Below are 24,498 nucleotides of genomic sequence, written 5' to 3'. Positions count from 1 at the left end.
AATAGTGAAACGATTAATATCGGGGATGTACAAGAGGCCAGAATTGGAGGAGCGCAGAGATCTGAGGGGATTGTAGGGCTGGAGGAGTTTACAGAGCTAGGGAGGGGTGGGGCCATGAAGGGATTTGAAAACAAGAATGAGAATTTTAAAATCAAGGCGTTGATGGACCGGGAGCCAATGTAGGTCAGCGAGCACAGGGGTGATGGGGTCTTGGTGTGAGTTAGGATATGGGCAGCAGAGTTTAAAATGCATCATTCTAGCCATTTGTGCACACATCAGCCAAATATCTATGACTCATGTCATTATGGCCAACTGAGCTAGAAAGAGAACACAGGCAGGTGGGGTTTAGGTCAATCAAAAGGAGATGGGTTCCTGCCTAATAGTCTTTTCTTACTTAACAAAACACACTGCACCGTCACTGAATGTGAATAAACAGTCTAAATATCATTTGGTTCATGGGGGGGAGGAATTGTTGAGGGGGTATTACTACAAGTTATGCAATAAATTACAGTTCATCTGGATATTTGTACAGATTACTAGAAAATAAGCTCATACACCCTGGGTGGAATATTGCCATTGATTTAATTTTACATTTACATTATGACTGACATTTCCATAACTTTCATTAAAAATACAAGTAGTATTACTGCTTCATTATAATGAGTAACCATCGCTATGTGCAATTTACATTGAGAAAAGGGTTCTTCAGCCAAGGTATTTATTTTAGATACAAAGCTTGTGAGCTGGAAAACTACAAACATACACGTAAAATTGTAATTCATTCAAGGTTTAATGATAAAATCTTTGATGGACTTCAACAGTTTTATGCATATAGACAATTTCTGTAAATACAAATGTTAGTAATTTTTAGTACATTTACAGTTTGTAAGCACTTTATAAGTGATATGAAGAGAGAAAGATTTTATGTACAACATAATTATCACATTCCCGAGATAAGGTGGTGGCTATATTACTGAAATGATGTAGGTGGCTCCTGGAGATGGGGGGGGTTTACATAACTTAATTGCCATTATAAACAGCAGGTGGCATTAAAAAAAGTCTAAGCACAGCATCCTTGATCTCTCAAAATGCAAAAGCAATAATGCAACCATCTGTAAATTAATGTAGAATTTATGGCTGAAAGTAGCACAAAAAAATTGCACACTTTTTGCATAGGGCTCAAAAACATATGGCTGAAATGGAACTTACATATTTTGAAACAACTGTCTAGGATGCAAGCACATTAGAATTTGCTAAAAAAAAGTACCACCTCAGTTTAAAATTATGAGCCATCTTGCTGCCTGGGGATAGCAAACTAGTTTCTCGCTGGATCAGTGACAAGGAATGCAAGACCCTACCCTGCAGAATCTGCACTCTGCAAGTTTATTTTTAAATCCAGGCATGTAAACCATATCAAGAGGATTAAAATCTCAACTTTCCAGAGTTACGAACTCAACAACTGTATAGCGAGTGTTCCTCCTCTGCGTTAGCCATTTTGGTAAATATACACTGAAGAATGAGAAACCATTGGCATTTATTGCTCATTCTGCTTTCAATACTGGAAAGGAATTTGGTGGGATTTTGGGGTTTTCTTTTGTAGATAATTATTGATAATGGTCATCTAAAGGCCACTGCCAGCAATGTTGCTCTAGAGATAGTTTAACGATGTATTAGTAGTTCTACTGTAACTACTTCTGTTAAGTCTAAAGTGTCAAAAAAATTGCCTGAACTAAACCTAGCTTAAATAAACCTGGACTTCAATTAAAAAAAAATTAGAAAATTAGTTTAGCTAAAACATACTTTTCAGACTGGATGTTTAAAAATTTCCATGATTCGGACTAGAATTAAAAGTGAAAAGTTATTTTCTACATAGAAGGGATCAATTTTTGAGACCAGATTCCTGCAGTAACTAATAGCTTCTCCTTGTACCCGAAGTAACCTTTTCAAATGGCATTTAAAAACTGAACTAACATAGAGTGCTTGAAGTAGTCCAAGTCCAAATGTAGCTAACATAGAGTCAAAAGGTAGCCTCCGCAGACAATGCATGAAAAACCATACAACATGCACTTAATTACAGCCACCAACTTGACTCCAATAATTTCCCCATTTCGATGATGTACGTTGCTTGTATGTAAAGTCTCGAGTCACTGGCCATTAATCACTTCTGACCGCTTCATAAACTGATCGGTGGCTTATTCACGTAGGGCACGCTGGCTAGAAGGCCATTAGTGGCAGGAACAAAAAGGCATCTCAACAAGGCATGGTGGGCTTTTAAATGCCAGCATTGGGTCACTTTGCACTTTTAATTGGGGTCTCCGACTCTGTAGACTGTCTTTCATCAGTCCATGCTTTTCTGGTGTTCTTCAGTGCGAGTGTTCTCTCTTGGTCCACTAATACATAATCTACTTTTTCATCTGCTGCTACTGTACCTGTACCATTGCTTTTCTGAAATTAAACAAACAAAAAAAGCTTGTAAAGGTTGTAGTACTATTCAGTTTTTACTCCACTCAATATCCAAGGAAAACCTTGGAGGTGTCCAAGTCAAAAAAAGTTAAGTGTTGGCTAAGTACACAACAGTGCCAAGGTGGTATCCCATTTTCAAAACTCAGGCACCTCTGGATCAGCACTACAGCAGATCTGAAGTGCCAAATTCTGTGCGAGTGAACAGTCGTGCCAGGATACATGGGGACTGGCCTTTAAAATGATACCTCTTTAATGCTGTATCTCTGGGTAGAGAGAAGATTTAAAATGACAGGGCTCCATGATAGGGAAAGTCTCTTGCCAAATCAAAGGTAATTCCTACACTTTAAAAAAACAAATTTTGCAAAAGTATTATAGTCATGTTTAAGTGCTCCTAGTACAATGCATCTCAGTTAGACAGCAGGGTTATTGGGCCGTATTTTCCGATGCCTACAGGTGTGTACACACCCATAGGGACATCAAAAATGCCGGTTTCAAGAATACTGTCAAAAGTATGAAGGGAGATTCCCTTCTCCAATTGGCTGGCCTGGCCCACGTGATCTCAGGGACTCTTGCGAACTGCCTGCGCCTCTGGGATATGTGGGCTCTGCGCATTTAGACTGTGAAGAGGCCCAGGAGCAGAAGTATACGCACCTCGGGAGCCCTAAGGTAAGGGCGTATATTTTTTTCCGATAGGAGGCATCTGCACACAGGAAGCCCCCTATTGGAAATTACAGGCCTCTGTGCTTTTTTTTTTTTTAGCCAACTACAGAAAAATTCCAAACTCTCGTCAGCAGTACAACGGTGTACCTTTCGAGGTGGTGTAGATTTTCCAGGGTCTAGATCCAGGTCTAAATACTCCACTTGTTGCTTGTCACCTTTAGATCTTGTTAAACTGCTTCCCCCGTCACAACATTGCAGTGCTCCTTGTTTTATGTTCTGCAAAAAAAAGTCCAGAGTAAATCCAACATTACCATGGGGACAAAATGCACAGCTTGGTATTGCTAACCTCCCAAACAAGCTGTTGCAACACAGAATAGGTTAACGTTACCTTGCGGATAAAATCATTATAGAATAATTACATTTGAAAATATATTTAGACTATTAAACATACTACAATCAGGTTAAACTGTGTGTAAATATATCAAGTATTACATTTATAAAACTATTGCTTTTATCAGTATAGTAATCCAGGTACACACTCTGCTTGTTGTTAAGGTTATTGAAGGGCCACACAATAAAGCGATTTTATAATCCAGTTAGAGGGAAGACATGTCTGATAACAAACAGGCCCCTCTGAAACCACCTTGTAGCAGGCATTAGTCGAATGGTCAATGGAGAATCTATTTTTTCCTGAGCAGTGCCTCCTCTAGCAAATGAAAGACAGAGAAAGCTCATTGAACTAATACCGGCAACTTCAAGTGGACAGTTTGGGTCTCAAATGTACTGTATAGGTCCCTGGTCCGAAGGGAAGCACAGCAAAGGTTGTGTGACTACCGATGGCTGCCTGGAGAATATACTGCTATTAACACAAAAATCAAAATACTGCAGATGCTGGAAATTTGAAATAAAAAAACAGAAAATGCTGGAAATACTCAGGTCAGGCAGCATCTGTGGAGAGAGAAACAGAGTTAACGTTTCAGCCGATGACCTTTCGTCGTGAGTTCTGATGAAAGGTCATCGACCTGCTGAGTACTTCCAGCATTTTCTGTTTTTATTTCAAATTTCCTGCATCCGCAGTATTTTGCTTTTGTAATAAAAAGTGTGTTGCTGGGCAGAACACTAAGGTTATTTATTTCCTTAAAATATTTTTTTCAACTAAGCAAAATCCGAATAGTGCCCATGTCAGGCAGTGTTATAATGATTCTGCCATTCCCATTTACAGCTTCTCTAGACCCATCTTTTGTTTCTTTACTTGTCCCATTACCATCTCCTTTTGCCTTGCCCCATCATCCCTTTTGTCATTTAATCTCTCCTGCCTTCCGCCTTATCACAAACCTTCCCTTTTGTTCTTTCCACCCCACCCCCCTTTCCCTGCCTCTGTACTTGCTTAAAACCGGTTACATCTCTAACTTTTTCCAGTTCTGATGAAAGGTCATCGACCTGAAACGTTAATTTGTTTCTCGCACCACAGATGCTGCCTGACCTGCTGAGTATTTCCAGCATTTTCTGTTTTTATTATTGTATTACAGGTACACTATCCCTTATCCGAAAGCCTTGGGACCAGCTGAGTTTCGGTTTTCGGAATTTTTCGGATTTCAGAAGGTATTATTATAAGACTGGGAAATTTGTATTTAATATAAATTTTAAAAGTTCAGGCTACCTCTTGCGACTGTTCCGTGTCTCATTCCCCTTCCTGCTTCTCTGGAAAGCCGGATATCGGCTGACTCCTACTAAGCTGGCCTGCAAATCAGGTCGGGTGGGGGGTGGGAGAAAAGAATATCGGACGGGCCGCGGGTCGGGTCGGGGGGAGAAAAGAATATCGGACCGGCCGCTGTATTGTTGGGTTCACTCTCCCGGTACCTCCTTCACACTGCCCAGCTTGGCCTGCAATCTCCTACCCAGGAGGGAACTCTGTGACCCTTTGCCTTGCTCAGCGTAAGTCGTGCGCCACTCTGGTCATGTCGTGCGCACGACTTACGCTGAACGAAAAAAAAATTGGTTTTTAGAGGTTTTCGGAAGTTCGGATAAAGGATAGTCTACCTGTATAATGTTTGCTTCAAAAGCGATTGTTCTGAATTTAAATTCACATTTGAGTTACACCATGAATGTGGTAAAGAACTCTCATCAACATAATGCAACTCATCCAGTGTTCAGTAGCCTCAGCAGCAAACCATTAGCTGAAACCACCCACTTAGAAATTTTAAATAAAAATATTTAGCCTGCTAACTTGTGAAAAATTCATACACACAAATAAAATGTAAATAACTCTATAAATACAGCTGAACTCACTTAACTATACATTTATATTCCCTTAACTCGCCCTCTCTCTCATACCATAAACCTGCTCGATGAGCCCCTCAGTTCTGCAGGGTGGGAGGCACATGTCTTAAAATTGGCCAATTAACATGAAAAAATGCAATCCAATTGGTTGAAAGTAGTGAGAATTAATTAATAGCCGGAACCTGCATAAATTAAGTACAAATGTATTAGCTTAGCTGCTGAAAGATACAGCATGGAAGCTGAGCACTTCCTTCAAGGAAGAAAAACGTCCACTTGATCTACACTGGCTACCTCCCAGAGGCCAGTTAGTGTCTGTAGCAGAAACCTCATTTGTCTCCTCGCCCTCTAAGGGTGGGAAATAGTACACAGGAACTAAAATGAGCTCTTTCGTATCCGATTTCAGCAGGAAATTAACTAGAGCGACTATTAACATTAGACATATTATGCTTATGGATTTGCTCGTATCGGATGATAGCTGTTACTTCGGGAATTCAAAATAAATGCCATATGTCCAATAATGAACAAAAATAAACACAATGTCAAGTGTGACAACTTCAATCTCACTACCACCACCTGGGGCCGTTCAAAAATAGACGAATATATTTGCATCTGAAATAAAACCACTATTTAGAGACTCTCAAATACTTCGGCCTCTGATAAAGAATTAAAAACAGTATTTAGAGGCTCGTTTGGAACCTATACAACACATTATACCTTTCTGTAAGCCCATCACCCAAGAGGCATTTTTACCACTTTCCTTTTTGCTCTCTTCCCCCTCCCAGGTCACCGCCTTAGACCCACACTGCAGTCCTTCATTGAAGGCCTGGATTATGCATCCCTACCTCAGTTAATCCATCAGGAGGTACAAGCGAGGCTCCCTCCTTTATAATTAATAAACCTATCCTCCTAGGGGAAAGTTAAAGTATGATGTTAGTTGAGACTGATTGCAATTCAGACTTGGATTGCCTAGTTGAGAGTCCAGTGGTTAGTGCATTATAGTTACCAAAACACCTCATTCAACATCATTACTCTATGTCTAACAATGTGGACATCTATAATGTATTGGCAGTGTGAACTCAACTGAGTGCTCAAGAGTGGCTGACCAAAACGAACACTGCTTTACATACAGAACCTATCCCATTAAGAATACGGTCTTACAGAAAAACAGATGCTTACAGAGATTAAAGCTGTCGTCCCCAAATCATCCCACCTCATCTCTTCTGTCCAATCCCTTCCCGATACTTCCCGTTCAATGGGTGTAATAGGGACAGTACAATAGAAGGACTCTTCACTGAAAAGAAATGAAGAAACAGGAAGAAAGGAAATGGTAAACTTAAAAAAAGGGGGAAACCAGAGCAAGTAGAAAGTGTCAGAAAACTCCAAGGAAAAGCCATGATGTAACAGCACAGATCCTGAGAGAAGGAAAGCAATGAGTTGAAGGCAAAACAATAAAAAAAAACTTAATAAAATATAACAGAGGAGTTTTATTGCCCTAAAAGGAGCAAGAATAACAGCAAGGCAGCTTCTAGTACAGATCCTAAAAGGAATCAGAGAAAGAATGAAGAATGCTTAAAAAAGAGAGAAATACAACCAAAATGAGAGAATTTACAGATAGACGAGGAGTCCTTCTAAATTCATTATTCCAACCACAGTATTTGGGACATAATGACAATTTCAATCCTGTTATGCAAAAGTGAGGTATAGCTGGGCACAACTTACCCCAGATCCAAATACAGCATTTACATAGACAGCCAGAACCAACCTCTTACCTTTACTTTAGTAATGTTAAATGGCCATTCGGTGATACTATGCATGTGTGTTTTAAAAAAAATAAATTAAATGTTTTTAAAAAAGGTGTTTAATGAGAAGAATCAAATCAGCATATTACCCAAGTTAAAATCAGAAGGATGATCACTACTGCTGCTTTGACTGTGAATGCTTCTAATACTCTATACCTGCACTGCACCATATACCCAGTTTCTTTGCTGAGCCTGCGACATGATAATACTACATTAAAATGGATGAATCTGAAGGTTACATACTGGATCGTCTGTGGAGGGAGCAGACTCCATGGCCACGTAGCTCTCCTCACTGTCCTCCTGTGAATCAGTGCTGGAAGCAGTGCTGTGAACGGAAGCTGGTCGGGGATTGACAGGAAACCTGGAGTGGCCGATTCTTAGGGATTATTGGGGGAGGAAAAAAAGCAACAGTCTAAATAGTTACACTTTATGTTCCTCCCGTATGCAAGATCACCATTTGCAAGAAATAAAACTATGTGCACATCACTTTCAAGTCCATAGTGAGGCAGTGGACTGAACTGATGACTTATGAGCAAATCATAAATTATGCTTAACTCATGACAATATAAAAATCACGCTCAAGTTAATTAATAAAATAAATTGTGTAAATGAATTAGAGTTAAAAGCAGAGATTAGTTTAAGTTATGTTTCCAGTGTTAATCAGTCTAATTTTATTGATGTGGTACAGAATGTTTATGTTTGGAACGACTTCAAATTAATTTTCCAAGTAAAACTGCTTTTGATAATTAGGATTAAATGTCAACTCATGTAAAATGAAAAAAATAATAGAGATGGCAATCAATAAGTGACCAGGAGCCATGGGAAATGATTCATAGCCCACAATTGGGCTTTTTGCACGAGTTACGGTCAATGCCACCGAAAGGTTCAAGTCAAATCCTGTTTCTCGACATTTAGTCTACTTACACTAGACATTAGGCAAGTAATCACAATAATACGAAAGGCTGTTCCCACTAGTTGATGGTACAAGGACTAAGGGACACAAATTTACGGTTTTGGGCAAGAGATACAGGGGAGATGTGAGGAAAAACTTTTTTACGCAGCGAGTGGCGAGGACCTGGAACTCGCTGCCGACGGAAGTGGTGGAAGCGGAGACACTCAATGTTTTCAAGGGGAGACTGGATAGGCACTTGAGGGAAATAAACTTGTAGGGCTACGGGGATAGAGCGGGGAAATGGGACTGAGCCAGCACGGACTCAATGGGCCAAATGGCCTCCTTCTGTGCCGTTATGACTATGAAAATGTCCAATTTTTAAATGGGAACTAAACTGATGTAATCTCTCTAAAATGCAGGAACTACTTAATGGAGATAAGACCATGTGGCATAATTGATCCTTTAGGCTTCAGCCTTGGCACACGGTGGCATAGTGGTTAGCACTGTTGCCTCACAGCGCCAGGGACCCGGGTTCGAATCCGGCCTCGGGCGACTGTCTGTGTGGAGTTTGCACATTCTCCCCGTGTTTGCGTGGGTTTCCTCCGGGTGCTCCGGTTTCCTCCCACAGTCCAAAGATGTGCGGGTTAGGTTGATTGGCTATGATAAATTGACCCTTAGTGTTAGGGGGATTAAATACGTGGGGTTACGGGGACAGGGTGGGATATGTGTTGGTGTAGGGGTTATGGGGATCGGGTGGGATGTGTGTCGGTGCAGGCTCGATGGGCCGAAATGGCCTCTATCTGCACTGTGGGGTTTCTGTGTGAACAGTTGCACGATCACCTCTGAGTCAGGTCATGGGCTCAAGCCCCAGTCCAGAGACTTGGGTGCATAATTTAGGCTGGCACTTCAGTGCAGTACCGAGGGAGCACTGCACTGTTGGAGGTGCCGTCTTTCTAACGAGATGGTAAACCGAGACCTTGTCTGTCCGCTCAGGTATACAAAACGTTCCATGCCACTATTCTAAGAGGGTAGTTCTCTCCCATTGTGCTGGCCTATATTTATCCCTCAACCAACCTCATTAAAACAGATCATTTGGTAATTTCTCTCATTGCTGTTTGTGTAACCTTGCTGTGTGTCAATTGGCTGCTGTGCTTCCCTATATTAAAATGGTTGATTACACGTCAAATGTATTTAATTGGCTGTGAAGCGCTTTGGGACATCCGGAGGTCATGAAAGGTGCTATATCAAACGCAAGTTCTTTCTTTCATTTTAACATTGCAAAAGATTTTATTCTTTAATTTCCAGTGACAATTAACAGTAGCAGAAATGTGTTGAGGCACGGAACACTATTTTTCCTATCACCTGAAAAAACAAGTTCATTAGTTTAATTGAAAAGCACAAATACTTCGAATCTTGTCTTTTACAACAAAGATAAGGGACTCCAGTGCAATACACCACAGAGTGCGGAGATATGGCTCTGTACTAAGTGGTCAACCTCAGCTGCTCTGCTGAGGGAAAAAGAATTGAGACCAAGTCGTCATCAGGTTGCCTTTGTACACCACCTAGTGGCCAACTCAAGAACAGCACAGGCCTTGCTGCTGATCATCCAGCTGCAGGTGGTTTATGATCCAACCAGAAAAAAGGGAGCAAGAAAATAAGGGAGGTGGAAGATTAAAAAAAGGCAACTATTATCAGCACAAAAAATATTCAACAGTTCCGTGCACTTTACTCATTTTCCGTAACATTCAATAGTAATGTTGAATTGGTTATACTCATTTCTGTGGCTCACAGCCAAAGATTAAACATTAATAAATCTTATGTATTACACGGCAACAGAAACCAATATTGGAAAAAGAATGTTCCATTTGCTGCACACATTTCTTACACACTTCTTTTGGTTTACAGGAAAGGTTTTCTTTCCTTCACGGAGATGCTCAGCCTCAACATTAGAGGTTCCCATGTTGCGAGATGCAAGAGACCCATGACTGATGTTTGCCTCGCAGAAGATGGAACACAATTAATTTGCAGCTCATCTGAATTTGAATTCTACGTGGGCAAATTTCAGTTTCACAGTTGCCAGCCTTCTAAAATATTAAAAGGAATTTCTTGATGTGAAAATTACCAAAAGGAAATGTAGTGTTCAAAAATGATCCAACAATTTCCAAGGAGTCACAATCATATCCCGTATAACCAGTATCTCCTCTTTTTCTCTTCTTTCAGTTCTATTTAGCACCAGTCAGCCCCCCTTCCCCCCAAACCAGTCAAGCAAGGTATTGGAAACAAAATGAAAGGCAATTACTCTACAGCTTCACTGTCAACACCCAAGTTGATCAGTAGGTGTTACACTATTAGGTTAGAGAGACAGGAAAAGCATACACTTATTACTAGTGGTGCATTTGAGAACGCATTGGTGTACTTTTATAATATGATATTTAAGATTTTTAAAAATCTAAGCTAAACACTGAAAATCAACCAAATTTGGTGGAATCTAACATTGTAGCCAAGTCCACAACCGGTTAATCCTAGGATGAAGAAACCAATTAATATTTTAAGCACTATTTTCAAGCCTTTGCACTGATACCTACTGAAAATGCAATCTATACTGTGGAGGAGGAATTCCTGGAGTGTATACAGGATGGTTTCCTGGACCAATATGTTGAGGAACCAACTAGAGATCAGGCCATCTTAGACTGGGTATTATGTAATGAGAAAGGAATAATTAGCAATCTTGTTGTGCAAGGCCCTTTGGGGCGGAGCAATCATAATATGACAGAATTCTTCATTAAGATGGAGAGTGAAGTATTTCACTCAGAGACTAGGGTCCTGAATTTAAATAAAGGGAACTACGATGGTATGAGGCGCGAGTTGGGTAGGATGGATTGGGGAACGTTACTTAAAGGGTTGACGGTGGATAGGCAATGGCAAACATTTAAAGATCGCATGGATGAACTACAAAATTTGTTCATTCCTGTTTGGCATAAAAATAAAACAAAAAAGGTGACTCAACCGTGGCTAACAAGGGAAATTAGGGATAGCATATGATCCAAGGAGAGGGCATAAAAATTTGCCAGAAAAAGCAGCAAACCTGAGGATTGGGAGCAGTTTAGGATTCAGCAAAGGAGGACAAAGGGATTAATTAAGAGGGGGGGGAAATAGAGTAGGAGAGTAAGCTTGCAGGGAACATAAAAATTGACTGTAAAAGCTTCTACAGATATGTGAAGAGAAAAAGATTGGTGAAGTCAAGCGTAGGTCCCTTGCAGTCAGAATCAGGAACAAAGAAATGGCAGACCAATTAAATACATACTTTGGTTCTGTCTTCACAAAGGAGGACACAAATAGCCTCCCAGAGATGTCGGGGAACATAGGGTCTAATGAGAGGGAGGAACTGAATGAAATCAGTATTTGTAGGGAAATGGCGTTAGGGAAATTGATGGGATTGAAGGCCAATAAATCCCCAGAGCCTGATAATCTACATCCTAGGGTGCTTAAGGAAGTGGCCCTAGAAATAGTAGATGCATTGCTGGTCATCTTCCAAAATTCTATAGACTCTGGGACAGTTCCCATGGTTTGGAGGGTAGCTAATGTAACCCCACTATTCAAAAAAGGTGGGAGAGAGAAAATGGGGAATTATAGACCGGTAAGCCTGACATCGGTAGTGGGGAAAATGCTAGAGTCCATTATAAAAGATGTAATAGCAGAGCACTTGGAAAACAGTGACAGGATCGGACAAAGTCAACATGGATTTACAAAAGGTAAATCATGCTTGACTAATCTACTGGGATTTTTGAGGATGTAACTGGTAGAATAGATAAGGGAGAACCAGTGGATGTGGTGTATTTGGACTTTCAGAAGGCTTTCGATAAGGTCCCGCATAAGAGATTAGCGTGTAAAGTTAAAGCACATGGGATTGGGGGCAAGGTACTGACTTGGATAGAGAACTGGTTAGCAGACAGGAAGCAAAGAGTTGGAATAAACGGGTCTTTACTGAGTGGCAGGCAGTGACTAGTGAGGTACCGCAGGGATTGGTGCTAGGACCCCAGCTATTCACAATATATATATAAATGATCTAGACGAGGGAGCTAGAGGTAATATCGCCAAGTTTGCAGACGGCACAAAGCTGGGTGGGCGTGTGTGCTGTGAGGAGGATGCCGAGAAACTCCAGTATGATTTGGACAGGTTGGGTGATTGGGATGATGCATGGCAGATGCAGCATAATGTGGATAAATGCGAGGTTATCCACTTTGGTGGCAAAAACAGGAAGGCAGATTATCTGAACGGCAATAGATTGGGAGAAGGGGAAGTGTAATGAGACCCGGGTGTCCTTGTGCACCAGTCGCTGAAGGTAAGCATGCAGGTGCAGCAGGCGGTTAAGAAGGCAAATGGTATGTTGGCCTTCGTAGCGAGAGGATTCGAGTACAGGAACAAGGATGTCTTGCTGCAGTTGTACAGGGCCTTGGCGAGACTACACCTTGAGTATTGTGTGCAGTTTTGGTCGCCTTATCTGAGGAAGGATGTTCTTGCCATGGAGGAAGTGCAGCGAAGATTCACCAGACTGATACCTGGGATGGCAGGAATGACGTATGAAGAGAGATTGGGCTTATACGCGCTGGAGTTTAGAAGAATGAGAGGGGATCTCATTGAAACTTATAAAATTCTAACAGGACTAGACAGACTAGATGCAGAAAGGATGTTCCCGATGGCAGGGGAGTCCAGAACCAGGGGTCACAGTCTAAAGATAAGGGGTAAGCCATTTAGGACAGAGATGAGGAGGAATTTCTTCACCCAGAGAGTGGTGAACCTGTGGAATTCTTTACCACAGAAGGCAGTTGAGGCCAATTCATTAAATATATTCAAGGAGGAGTTAGATATATTTCTTAAGGCTAAAGGGATCAAGGGATATGGGGAGAAAGCAGGGACAGGGTACTGAATTTGGATGATCAGCCATGATCTCACTGAATGGCGGAGCAGGCTCGAGGGGCCGAATGGCCTACTCCTGCCTTCTATGTTTCTATGCGTGATGCATCTAAAAAAAGGAGCGATTCTTCAAAAAACAGCGAACACATGGGGATTAAACAGACTTACTGTAACTGCTAATCGCTATTTGACTAATAATGAACAGACTGGAGTATTCCTTTAATAAAAAAGATGACAATTGGATTTATGCATCCAATCTAAGCAATTAAACATTTCAGAACTAGGCCTTTTTCCAGTAGGAGTTCGACACCTTTCTGTGCAATATGCTGCACAATTAACCACAAAGTGGTACAAACAAGCTCCGGCTTGCAAGGATTGCATTCTTTCAGCTGATATACAAGCCAATTGTCACAAATAGATTTCTGTGTTTGTTTTGTTATTACAGCGATGGGAGTTTTTGTTCCTGCAGAACAGGGTGTGGATCAGTAAATCAAATGCTTTTACAATACTGTGTTAACAATTTTGCTGGGTTAGTTACAGTTTATAAAAACAATATTTATAGGATATACATGAAGGGACTGGTAATTTACACCCCACTAGCAAAAAACAATGCCATGATTGACATGTACAACTCCCAAGCCTTAAGTGAAAAATAATTTGCTGATTACACAAGTTTACATATTTACTTAAAAATAAAGCCAAGTCTGTTTGTGTTCTTTTAAGATAAACTTAATGTATTTAATTTTAATTCTCTTAGTGGAATCTAAGCTCCAGAATAGAGTGGTGCAGGAAGAACAGATGATGGAAGAATAAGTAGCCATTTTGTCGGTAACTATGCAGGTTGGATTGTATCAGTTGAGGATGAAAATCCCAGGTCAGCTGGCAAATAATGTGGTCTACAGAAAGTGAGAATGGGATTAAAATCGTTTTTGGATCATAGACCTGAACAGGGGATAGATAGATAACCTGAAAGGCCAACATAATAGGAAGTTTGTGTTCAGAGGGCAAAAAAAAATACAACTTAGGAGACAGAGCTCAAGTAGTCAAAGAGGGGAGCACAGGCAGGAGAGGGTGCAAGACCCAGGTAATAGAGTCAGAATGGGAAGCTTGAGTTTATGGTCATTTTTGTTATCTAAAGTTAGTATGGAGACATTGCAACTCCTTTTTTTGTGTCTCATCACACTGCTCTGCAGTTCAAACCTTTAAAATTCCATAAACATTAAAACACATAATTAATGCATAGTCAATAAGGCTATTACTTGGTGATTGCATTTGTTCAACAGATTTTGGATGAAATCAATGACAAAAAAAAATGCTACACAGAAATAATAATAAACAACAGTTATGACTTACTCTCTGGTAAAGGTTTTGGTCACTGGTGATCTGACTGGAGCTAATTCCTGCAATTCCTCAAATTCAGGTAAAGGTTTAATTTCCAATGGAGCAGGTTTAACTGTGGTATAAAAAGTGCACATGAATATACTTGGTATATAAAAAGTGAGGAAATTGCTGGGTATGATTACTTTACATACAGCAGACAAAATGTTAAACAGTGCTGGTGCATTTTTACCTTTTAAAAAAAAAAAAAACTGGAAAATCATTTAAAATTGGGAAAAGTATATATCGTGTAACTAATGCTGCAGTTAGATATTAATTGGCATTATTGGGCCCTTTGAAAATACTCTCCATTAAACATGTCAAAGTTTTGATTTCAAGTATATTTGACTGAAGGTTCAACTGTATTTTGCGCTCTTGGACTCTCAATGGATCGCTATTGTGACCACTAGAAAATCACCTGGCATCACAGAGGACATAGCCAAATCTCAGGAAGTGTGGGCAAACTGGAAATATGGTTTCTCCACCCCACCCCTCCTCAAAAAAAACAGGTCATCAAGATCTGGTAAAACCCTTAACATTAACTTTGTTTAAACATCAATCTCAGGAATGCATGCCAAATGTTTTCAACATGTAGCTAGTTTTAGATAAGTATTTGCTATTGAATATTGATATTGAATATTGATGACTGCACAAAATTAGAATTGACAAAAATCTTAGAATGTTTAAAATCAACAGATGTACAGCAGAAACTAGTTGGTGTTACCTCAGCTAAATAAAGGTTGGCTACAAGCTAGTGAGGAAATTTCATGATGTAGCTGCAATAATTAAATACAGACAACCCCAATATCAAGTGTTGTAAATAACCTGTTTTAGGCACAAGGTGCTGATTTTACAAGCCAACACTACCAATGGGGAGCTTCACTGGCCAGCAGCATTCGCCAGAAATTCAGGCACACAGGACCAATGATGTTCCATCCATTCATTTGAAAAGTTAGAAAACTGTGGGCAATGCACACCTGAATTTCCAAAGTGTGCTGCTGGCCAACTAGCCTTCCTTCTAACAGCACAGATTCAAGATCTGCCCTATGGTGTCAATCACACAGTTGAGCTAAAAATATATTAATCCTCTGAGTCTTGTAAAAGCACAAACAATTTTCTGTAACTACTGAATGACAGTCGCATTGAACTTGAGGGGAACACACCAAACCAAGTATTTTCTTTGGTTAAAAAAAGTCAATGATGCAACCCATTTCCAAACACACACTAAGTTTTTAAAATTATTTCTCTAGCTTTTTTATTGCCTGCTCATAAAATGCTTGGAAAAGATTAAGCCACAGCTTAAACTGCCTCTCTTCTTTCCTCTTGTCCAAACAGTGGAAGACTGGAGATTTACGAGGCAGGTTGCCGTTAACTGTTCAAGGAACAAAACTACTTTCATTTGTGGGTTTTATATATTATAAAACATTTAGTTTTCTTCATATTAGAATGTAAATTGCTTAGCAATACAGAGAAGGCTAAATTAATATGGCTCTAAAAATATTCTCTACAACATTTTAATATGCTGTAGTTTTTCTGCATACTTTCATTTGGACAGTAGAGGCCACCCTAAACAAAGTATGCCTTTTATTCTTATATTCTCTTCAGATCAGGGTATGAAGTTGCTATACAATAGTTCTCTTTCCTTCAGAGTATAGAAATAGTGTCTAATTAAGTTGTCAGTCAATTCTGTTTTGAAGGTTAATATTGAACCACTTACTAATGATAAAGTTAAAACCCTTTTTTAAATAGGAGCGATAGCAACCAGATAAGCTGTTAGACTGCAAGTATTTTACAAGTGTAGACAGTTAAGGATCATAAACAGTAGATGTCATGAATCATTCAGGAATATTTAGCCACTGCGTAATGGTATCAAAAAGTATAAAACAAACCTAAAATGGAAACAGAGGTATCATGTCTACTGAACAAAAATGTTGATGAGGGTTAATTGTATAGTACAGATCATTACTGAAAGCTTAGTCAGTTAACGTTCCAAGCCATCTTAACATAGCATGCTGAACATTACCTACCCTTGTGTCGTCTTGGAGTAAAGTCACCTATTGTTTGAGTATCAGTTCGTTCTAAAACAGGTTTAGCTCTTAATATTTTAGGACTTTGACCTAATTGATGAGAAAAGAAGACTCTTGGGTTATAATTTTTCTCTGTGAAATGGCTGTGCAACATCAGGCTTTTAGCATGGCCAGTTAGCTTTGCCAAAATTGCAAGTGCAAGTGTTAACCAGCCGAGCAAGAGCGATACATGTACCTCTGGTCGATCAGCCAGTCCTCTCCATGCTCATGCTAGAGGCTCAAAGCATTTTTTTTTTTTTTTTTTTTAAATAGAGGAGCAAAAAGCTACAGCATGCAAGTGTCCTATGAGGTGTAGACAAACCAGGCAATTACAAAAAGCTAAGTGCAGAATATTTCTCAGGAGTACAAGCCCTTAAGACAAACTTTCTACAACCAAGCAATCAATAGAACCCCCGTCACAACCACCAACCTTAAAACGCATATTTCGCCAACCCCTCCTACCATTTCCCCCCCAGGCCCCCACCCACTTTTTTTTGGAAGGCCCACAGGGTTACAGCTCCACAGGCATCACCTGCCCTCAGATGCCTTCCCCAAGTAGCCATTTTTCATACAAGAGTCTGAACAGTAAACATCTGCAGGATTTTGAGACAGGGGGAAAAGGGCAACACACTCTAACCTGATCCTGTCCTCAGCTGACACTGATGCACTTTCCAGCAGGATTTGCTGGACAGCAATCAGTTGTGGGAACCATGACTAATTCTTGCCCAACCCTGGTCGTGAGGTACCTGAAGTCAATTGCAAAGGAAACTGTACCAGACAACTTCAATTTTTATTTTTTAAAATGTTGGAATTTTGTACTTCAGAAAAGGAGAGGGCTGCTGGTGCTGAGGAATGGAAAAACTTTCCATTTCTAACAGCCACTGCCATCAGCATGCCCATCCATGCCTGGTCAGATGCGGAGTAAAGCTTCCTCTGCTCTATCCCATCAATGTGCTTCAGCTCTAACTTCAGAAGAAAACTTCCCATTTCATCAGTGTAACTTATTTAAATTTTCCACACTGGCCTGTATAGTGGGAATGATTGGCAATTTGGTGCTGAATTAGGGTGGAACAGCCTTTTCATAAATCAATCCAGGAATGTTGTAGCAAAATCTATATTGCAAGCAAATCTTAATCTTCATCTCCCATCCTCTTTACCACCAGTCACTGCCAGTAAACAGTTTCACTCCTCTGTAGTTGGTTTAGCTATGAAAGCCTGCTGGAGACATCATGACTTCTGAAAGCCACATCCTCAATTTCAGCAATTACCTCAATCTTTCAAATTACATGGGGAGCAAACCACATTTATCATTGGCTATATTACTGTATTCAGACTAAAATTAAACTACTTTCTTAGAAAACCTCCATTTCTCACAGCAAGTGGCCAAGTACTCGACTACCGTGAACAATAATGATTTCAAGCCCAAGGACGGTTGGAGACCAAAACAGAGCTTCAGGTCGATGACCTTTTGTCAGACGATAGGTCACTGACCTGAAACGTTAACTCTGTTTCTCTCTCCACAGATGCTGCCCGAACTGCTGGGTATTTCCAGCATTTTCTGTTTTTATTTCAGATTTCTAGCATCCGTAGTATTTTGTTTTTCTTATCCTGTCCAAACCTGATAGCCACAAACACACTTCTACCAGGAATCCCTGAATGGCATTTAGCAGCAGAAGTGCTTGCTGACCTGCTGAGTATTTGCAGCATTTTCTGTTTCATTTTGGATAGCATTAGGTTTGGTTGCAATGCTCTCCATGGACAAATAGGCTGCTGAAGCTAGCCATTCAGGACGACATATTAATATTAGCCATTCAGGCGAAGCAGCAGAAGGCAAGTGATGTCTATGAAAAGTGATGTAGGGAAATGGTGTTAGGGAAATTGACGGGATTGAAGGCCGATAAATCCCCAGGGCCTGATAATCTACATCCAAGGGTACTTAAGGAAGTGGCCCTAGAAATAGTAGATGCATTGCTGGTCATCTTCCAAAATTCTGTAGACTCTGGAACAGTTCCCATGGATTGGAGGATAGCTAATGTTGCCCCACTATTCAAAAAAGGCGGGAGAGAGAAAACGGGGAATTAAGCCTGACATTGGTAGTGGGGAAAATGCTAGAGTCCATTATAAAAGATGTAATAACAGAGCGCTTGGAAAACAGTGACAGGATCGGACAAAGTCAACATGGATTTACAAAAGGTAAATCATGCTTGACTAATCTACTAGAATTTTTTGAGGATGTAACTGGTATAGATATGGGAGAACCAGTGGATGTGGTGTATTTGGACTGTCAGAAGGCTTTCGATAAGGTCCCGCATAAGAGATTAGCGTGCAAAGTTAAAGCACGTGGGATTGGGGGTAAGGTACTGTCTTGGATAGAGAACTGGTTGGCAGACAGGAAGCAGAAAGTTGGAATAAATGGGTCTTTTTCCGAGTGGCAGGCAGTGACTAGTGGGGTACAGCAGGGATCGGTGCTAGGACCCCAGCTATTAATAAATAAATAAATAAATAAATAAATATAAATAAATGATCTAGACGAGGGAACTAGATGTAATATCTCCAAGCTTGCAGACAACACAAAGCTGGGTGTGTGTGTGTGCTGTGAGGAGGATGCCAAGAAACTCCAGTATGATTTGGACAGGTTGGGTGATTATACTGCATTTGCCATGCATCTGCCCAATGTGGATAAATGCGAGGTTATCCACTTCGGTGGCAAAAACAGGAAGACAGATTATTATCTGAACGGCAATAGATTGGGAAAAGGGGAAGTGCAACGAGACCTGGGTGTCCTTGTGCACCAGTCGCTGAAGGTAAACATGCAGGTGCAGCAGGCGGTTAAGAAGGCAAATGGTATGTTGGCCTTCATAGTGAGAGGATTCAAGTACAGGAGCAAGGATGTCTTGCTGCAGTTGTACAGGGCCTTGGTGAGACCACACCTTGAGTATTGTCTGCAGTTTTGGTCGCCTTATCTGAGGAAGGATGTTCTAGCCATGGAGAGAGTGCAGCGAAGATTCACCAGACTGATACCTGGGATGGCAGAAATGATGTATGAGGAGAGATTGGGTCGATTAGGCTTATATTCGCTAGAGTTTAGAAGAATGAGAGGGGATCTCATTGAAACTTATAAAATTCTAACAGGACTAGACAGACTAGGTGCAGGAAGGATGTTCCCGATGGCAGGGAGTCCAGAACCAGGGGGTCACAGTCTAAGGATAAGGGGTAGGACATTTAGGACTGAGATGAGGAGGAATTTCTTCACCCAGAGAGTGGTGAACCTGTGGCATTCTCTACCACACAAGGCAGTTGAGGCCAATTCATTAAATATATTCAAGAAGCAGTTAGATATTATTCTTAAGGCTAAAGTGATCAAGGGATATGGGGAGAAAGCAGGGACAGGGTACTGAATTTGGATGATCAGCCATGATCTCATTAAATGGCGGAACAGGCTCGAGGGGCCGAATGGCCTACTCCTATCTTCTATGTTTCTATGAAATTGTACCACAGCAGGGAGTGAATATCCTCAGGGGAGATGGGGAAAAATTGGCATGAAAACATGAAGAACTCTGCACAATGAGTTGAAAGTACAATAGTGCAAACCGATTCATCCTTGAGTGGATTCTGTGGAAATGCCCTATTAATGCTGTCGGTCTGCTCTATAGATGGATTTTTAAATAAAAATCTATTTGCACATGTATTAGCATACACTAGGTGTACAATTTTTACAACTGTGGATAAAATGAAGGGAAGATTTTGAGGTATAATTGCACTGATGTCTATGTCAGCCTGCATTTCATTAGGTACCAGATTAACCGCCCCCCCCCCCCCCACCTCCAGCTTAGGTGGTCTGGTTTTTGCCAATGCCAATTCAGAACATACAAGATTGGTGATTTAATGTGTGCGCATTAATTTATAGGTTTCGTACTAAACTAATTAGAATAAGTAGCCCTTACTAATCAAATTCATTTGGATCAGCACTGAAAACAGCCAATTCTTTTCTCCCTTGCAATTCTGGAATGAAAGCTAATTAAGATTATTCTGCAGAAATGCAAAGTGAAAGTGCTCACCCTCTCCAATTTCCACAGAATGCGGGTGGAGTGGCTGCGGTGTTACTTTAGTTAAGTAAAGATGCTTCCCCAGAATGTAGAAAATTATAGATTCCCAATGTTGATTATACACCAACGAACTGGAGATCCATTGTCATCTTGGGGTTTAGCCACAAGAGGACGTTGCCGCTAGCAACTTCTTCCAGCCGTATGGTTCAGGGCTCTTGTTTGTGCCTCAGCGATGGCAAGGCCCATACCGTTAAGGAGCACTTTTATGTTGGTCTCCCATCTTGTTCTGGGTTTGCCTTGTGGCCTCTTCCATGTTGATGGTGGTTTGGTGGTGAATGCTCTGGCAGACAGACTCAGGGACTTAATGATAAATGATGGAATTTTAGTGAACACTAGTAAGTGAAAAGATTTATATTTGCTGGGAATTTCCTCAGGGATTCTCCCACTACACCACCACCTTCTTCTTCTTAGGCAGTCCCTCGGAACCGAGGATGACTTGCTTCCACATTAAAAATGAGTTCGCAGGTGACTGATGAGTCCAATGCGGGACCTACAGTCTCTGTCACAGGTGGGGCAGACGGTGGTTGAAGGGGTGGGTGGGGTGCTTGGGTTGACGTGCGCTCCTTGCGCTTGGCTTCCGCTTGCTCCCGGCGAAGAGACTTGAAGTGTTCGGCGCCTTCCCGGATGCTTCTCCTCCACTTTGTGCGGTCTTGGGCCAGGGATTTCCAGGTGTCAGTGGGGATGTTACACTTGTTCAAGGAGGCTTCGAGGGTGTCCTTGAAGTGTTTCCTCTGCCCACCTGGGGCTCTCTTGCCGTGCCGGAGCTCAGAGTAGAGCACTTGTTTTGGGAGTCTCATATCGGGCATGTGGACAATGTGACCCATCCATCAGAGCTGATCAAGCGTGGTCAAAGCTTCGATGCTGGGGATGTTGGCCTGAGCAAGAACACTGACGTTGGTGCGCCTATCCTGCCAATGGATTTGCAGGATCTTGCGGAGGCAGCATTGGTGGTACCTCTCCAGTGCTTTGAGATGCCTGCTGTACATGGTCCATGTCTCTGAGGCATACAGCAGGGCGGGTATTACTACTGCTCTGTAGACAACGAGCTTAGTGCTGGGTTTGAGGTCCTGGTCTTCAAACATTCTCTTCCTTAGGTGACCGAAGGCTGCAGTGGCACACTGAAGGCGGCGTTGGACTTCGTCGTCGACGTTTGCCCTTGTTGACAGTCGGCTCCCGAGGTATGGAAAGTGGTCCACGTTGTCCAAGGCCTTGTTGTGGATTTTGATAATCGGGGGGCAGTACTGTGTGGCAGGGGCAGGTTGGTAGAGGACCTTTGTCTTACGGATGTTTAGAGTAAGGCCTATGCTCTCGCATGCTTCGGTGAAGGTGTTGACGATGGTTTGGAGTTCGACGTCTGAGTGAGCACAGACGCAAGCGTCGTCTGCATACTGTAATTCGACAACAAAGGATGGGACGACCTTGGATCTGGACTGGAGGCAACGGAGGTTGAGCAGTTTCCCGTTTGTTCTGTAAATTAGCTCCTCTCCAGTGGGGAGCTTACTGAGGGTGAGATGGAGCATCGCAGCAAGGAAGATCGAGAAGAGCGTTGGTGCGATGACACAGCCTTGCTTGACCCCGGTTCCTACGTGAATTGGGTCTGTGGTGGAACTGCTGGTCAGGATCACGGCTTGCATGTCGTCATGAAGCAGGCGGAGGATAGTGACAAACTTTTGAGGGCAGCCGAATTTGAGCAGGACACTCCATAATCCCTCACGGTTGACGGTGTCGAAGGCCTTTGTGAGATCAAAGGCGGCCATGTACAGCGGTTGGTGCTGTTCCCTGCATTTCTCTTGTAATTGACGTGCGGTGAAGATCATGTCCATTGTGCCCCTTAGTGGGCGGAATCCGCATTGCGACTCTGGGAGTAGCTCTTCGGCCACTGGGAGAAGGCGATTGAGGAGGATTTTTGCGATGACTTTCCCTGTGACAGACCACACCACCATAACTTTGGTGGAAACCCTGTTTACATGCATTCTGCTGAACCTCCGCTGAAGTTACAATGGTCGAGCAGGAGAAAGCCCCGAAGCAATTCCCGGTGATTATTTTTAAATAAACGTCTTACCTTCCAACTCCCAGTCAACAGTTCACAGGGTATTTATTTATTGCCAGCTCTTTTCAAGTCCTTTTAAAGGCCCTCCTATACTTATTATTTTGGAATTTATTTATCTCCTCACTCATTCCGTTACTAAGTGTTTCACTAATGCCGCTTCAGCTGGCTGTTAAGTGTGAAAGATCAGTTCAGGGTGATTTTCTCACTAGTCCCAGAAGTATAGAGCTGGTCAATTCCCTCCAATAAAATGTCCACCATCAGAAATTTGCAGCGGGAGGGTGGGTGGGAGACAAATCGTTGCAGTAATCTTACTCCTATACATAGTGGCTTGTGTTGCCACATGAATAGACTGCCTTTGTCAGATGGCTTTGCATTTTTCTTTTTAGTTTTCTCTGACTAAAGTCAATATATGGGACAGTGGATTGGCACACTCCTTTCATCTCTGGGGCATGGGCGAGAATTTAGCCCAGAATGATGGGAAGCAAGTCTCCTCTCTCTGCTGGTTGTAAGGGTCTAAAATGAAATAAACTTGGCGAGTCTCATGCAGCTTCCAGTTGGGATTGGGTCTCCTAAACAAAATTGCCAACAGACAGAGACCAAGTGAGAAAACTCGCTGAGAATGCGATGAAATGGTTAGTGTGAGAAATGGGGGGAAAAAACCCACTAGTACAGTCGAGAGCACTCTTCGGAGTTTAGGGTTAAATTACTTTGTTGTGAGAGTGGAAGGAACTCTGCATTAGCCCATGTTATATACTTGACCTGGGAACAGCAATTTGCATTTACATAGCACCTTTAACGTAGCAAAAATTCCAAAGGCTTCACAGAACTCAGAAGTTGTAATGAGATAAGGTACATCTCTTACATGAGCACAAACAAAAATTACCAAAGTCATACATGTTGTATCCGTGTGTTAATAGAGACACTGAAGACAGGAGTTGGTTTCACAGGTGTTCACTGAACAAAGTCTGGAGGGGAACTAACTGATACAACACAATATACAGGCTTATATAGCCCGAGTGGCCATTACCGGCATTACAGTACACAGGGGGCTCTTAAAGGCACATACATTACAATTCCTCCCCTTTTAGCCAACCAGTACATAAAGTAATCATTAATTACATGTTACAAGAAAAATAATCTACACATTGCTGCAGTTAATTAATTATAAGTCAGTCTCCCTGGAGGCTTCCTGACTCGGTCCGGATAACGCCTCGGTGGTGTAGTCGTTTCTGGTGGCGTAGCAGGTTCTTTTGGCAAGGCTGATTCGGCTTGAATGCCAGTGTCGGGTTCATCGGGTTCCAGTATCACCGGATCGGAGGTAGATATGGGTATCTCTACTTCATCATTAGGCGTATAGAGTTGTGGTGTAGGTTGTCCCTTTTCGGATGACTCTATGATTTGGTCAGCATGGCGCCTTATTATGCTTTCTCCAATGTCCACGGTATACATCAGCGGTCCTAGTCGTGTGCAGATAGTTCCAGGCTGCCATTTCTCGGTACGGTAGTCCCGGGCCAAAACTTGTTGACCTATCTGGAAGGTTCTAGTTGGCCTTTCATTCATGCCTTGAAATTGCCGGTTCTCCACGTCCCTTCTGATGTTTGGCTTGATCAAATCCAGCCGGCATCTTAGTCTTCTATTGAAGAACATCATGGCGGGAGTTTGATTTGTAACCATATGTGTTGCATTCCTGTATGCAAACAAGAAGTTATCCACCTTGTGCTGAAGTTTTATGTCTTCATTACCCATGGCCTTTATGGCCTTCTTGAAGGTCTGGACAAACCTTTCAGCTAATCCATTGGTGGCGGGATGGTATGGGGTGGACGTGTAGTGCTTAACCCCATTGTTTTTTTAAGAACTTCCTGAATTCTTCGGACACAAATTGCAGTCCATT

The 24,498-nt window shown here is 41.7% G+C and overlaps 1 protein-coding gene across 7 annotated transcripts in view; it reads right to left on the bottom strand.

The window, feature by feature from the left end:
- Positions 1-563: 563 nt before the first annotated feature.
- The window catches only part of gab1 (GRB2-associated binding protein 1), a 266,096-nt gene continuing 242,161 nt past the window's right edge, over positions 564-24,498 (bottom strand). For 3 of the 7 annotated variants that reach the window (XM_086009145.1, XM_086009162.1, XM_086009198.1), the window contains 5 exons: positions 16,413-16,502; positions 14,362-14,461; positions 7,446-7,578; positions 3,271-3,399; positions 564-2,445 (listed from right to left, as the gene is read on the bottom strand). In XM_086009145.1, coding sequence (XP_085865271.1) covers positions 2,290-2,445; positions 3,271-3,399; positions 7,446-7,578; positions 14,362-14,461; positions 16,413-16,502 — 608 coding nt within the window. In that variant the 3' untranslated portion in view covers positions 564-2,289. Of the gene's footprint in view, positions 2,446-3,270; positions 3,400-6,579; positions 6,695-7,445; positions 7,579-14,361; positions 14,462-16,412; positions 16,503-24,498 lie in introns of those variants that run through there. The other 4 variants (XM_086009171.1, XM_086009180.1, XM_086009155.1 and 1 more) reach the window with 3 other exon arrangements.

Source organism: Somniosus microcephalus, chromosome 2 (assembly GCF_052327205.1).
Source record: "Somniosus microcephalus isolate GS21.2 chromosome 2, FLI_Smic_1.0, whole genome shotgun sequence".
In the NCBI taxonomy this organism is placed as follows: Eukaryota; Metazoa; Chordata; class Chondrichthyes; order Squaliformes; family Somniosidae; genus Somniosus; species Somniosus microcephalus.
This window is presented reverse-complemented; position numbering and strand designations above follow the sequence as displayed.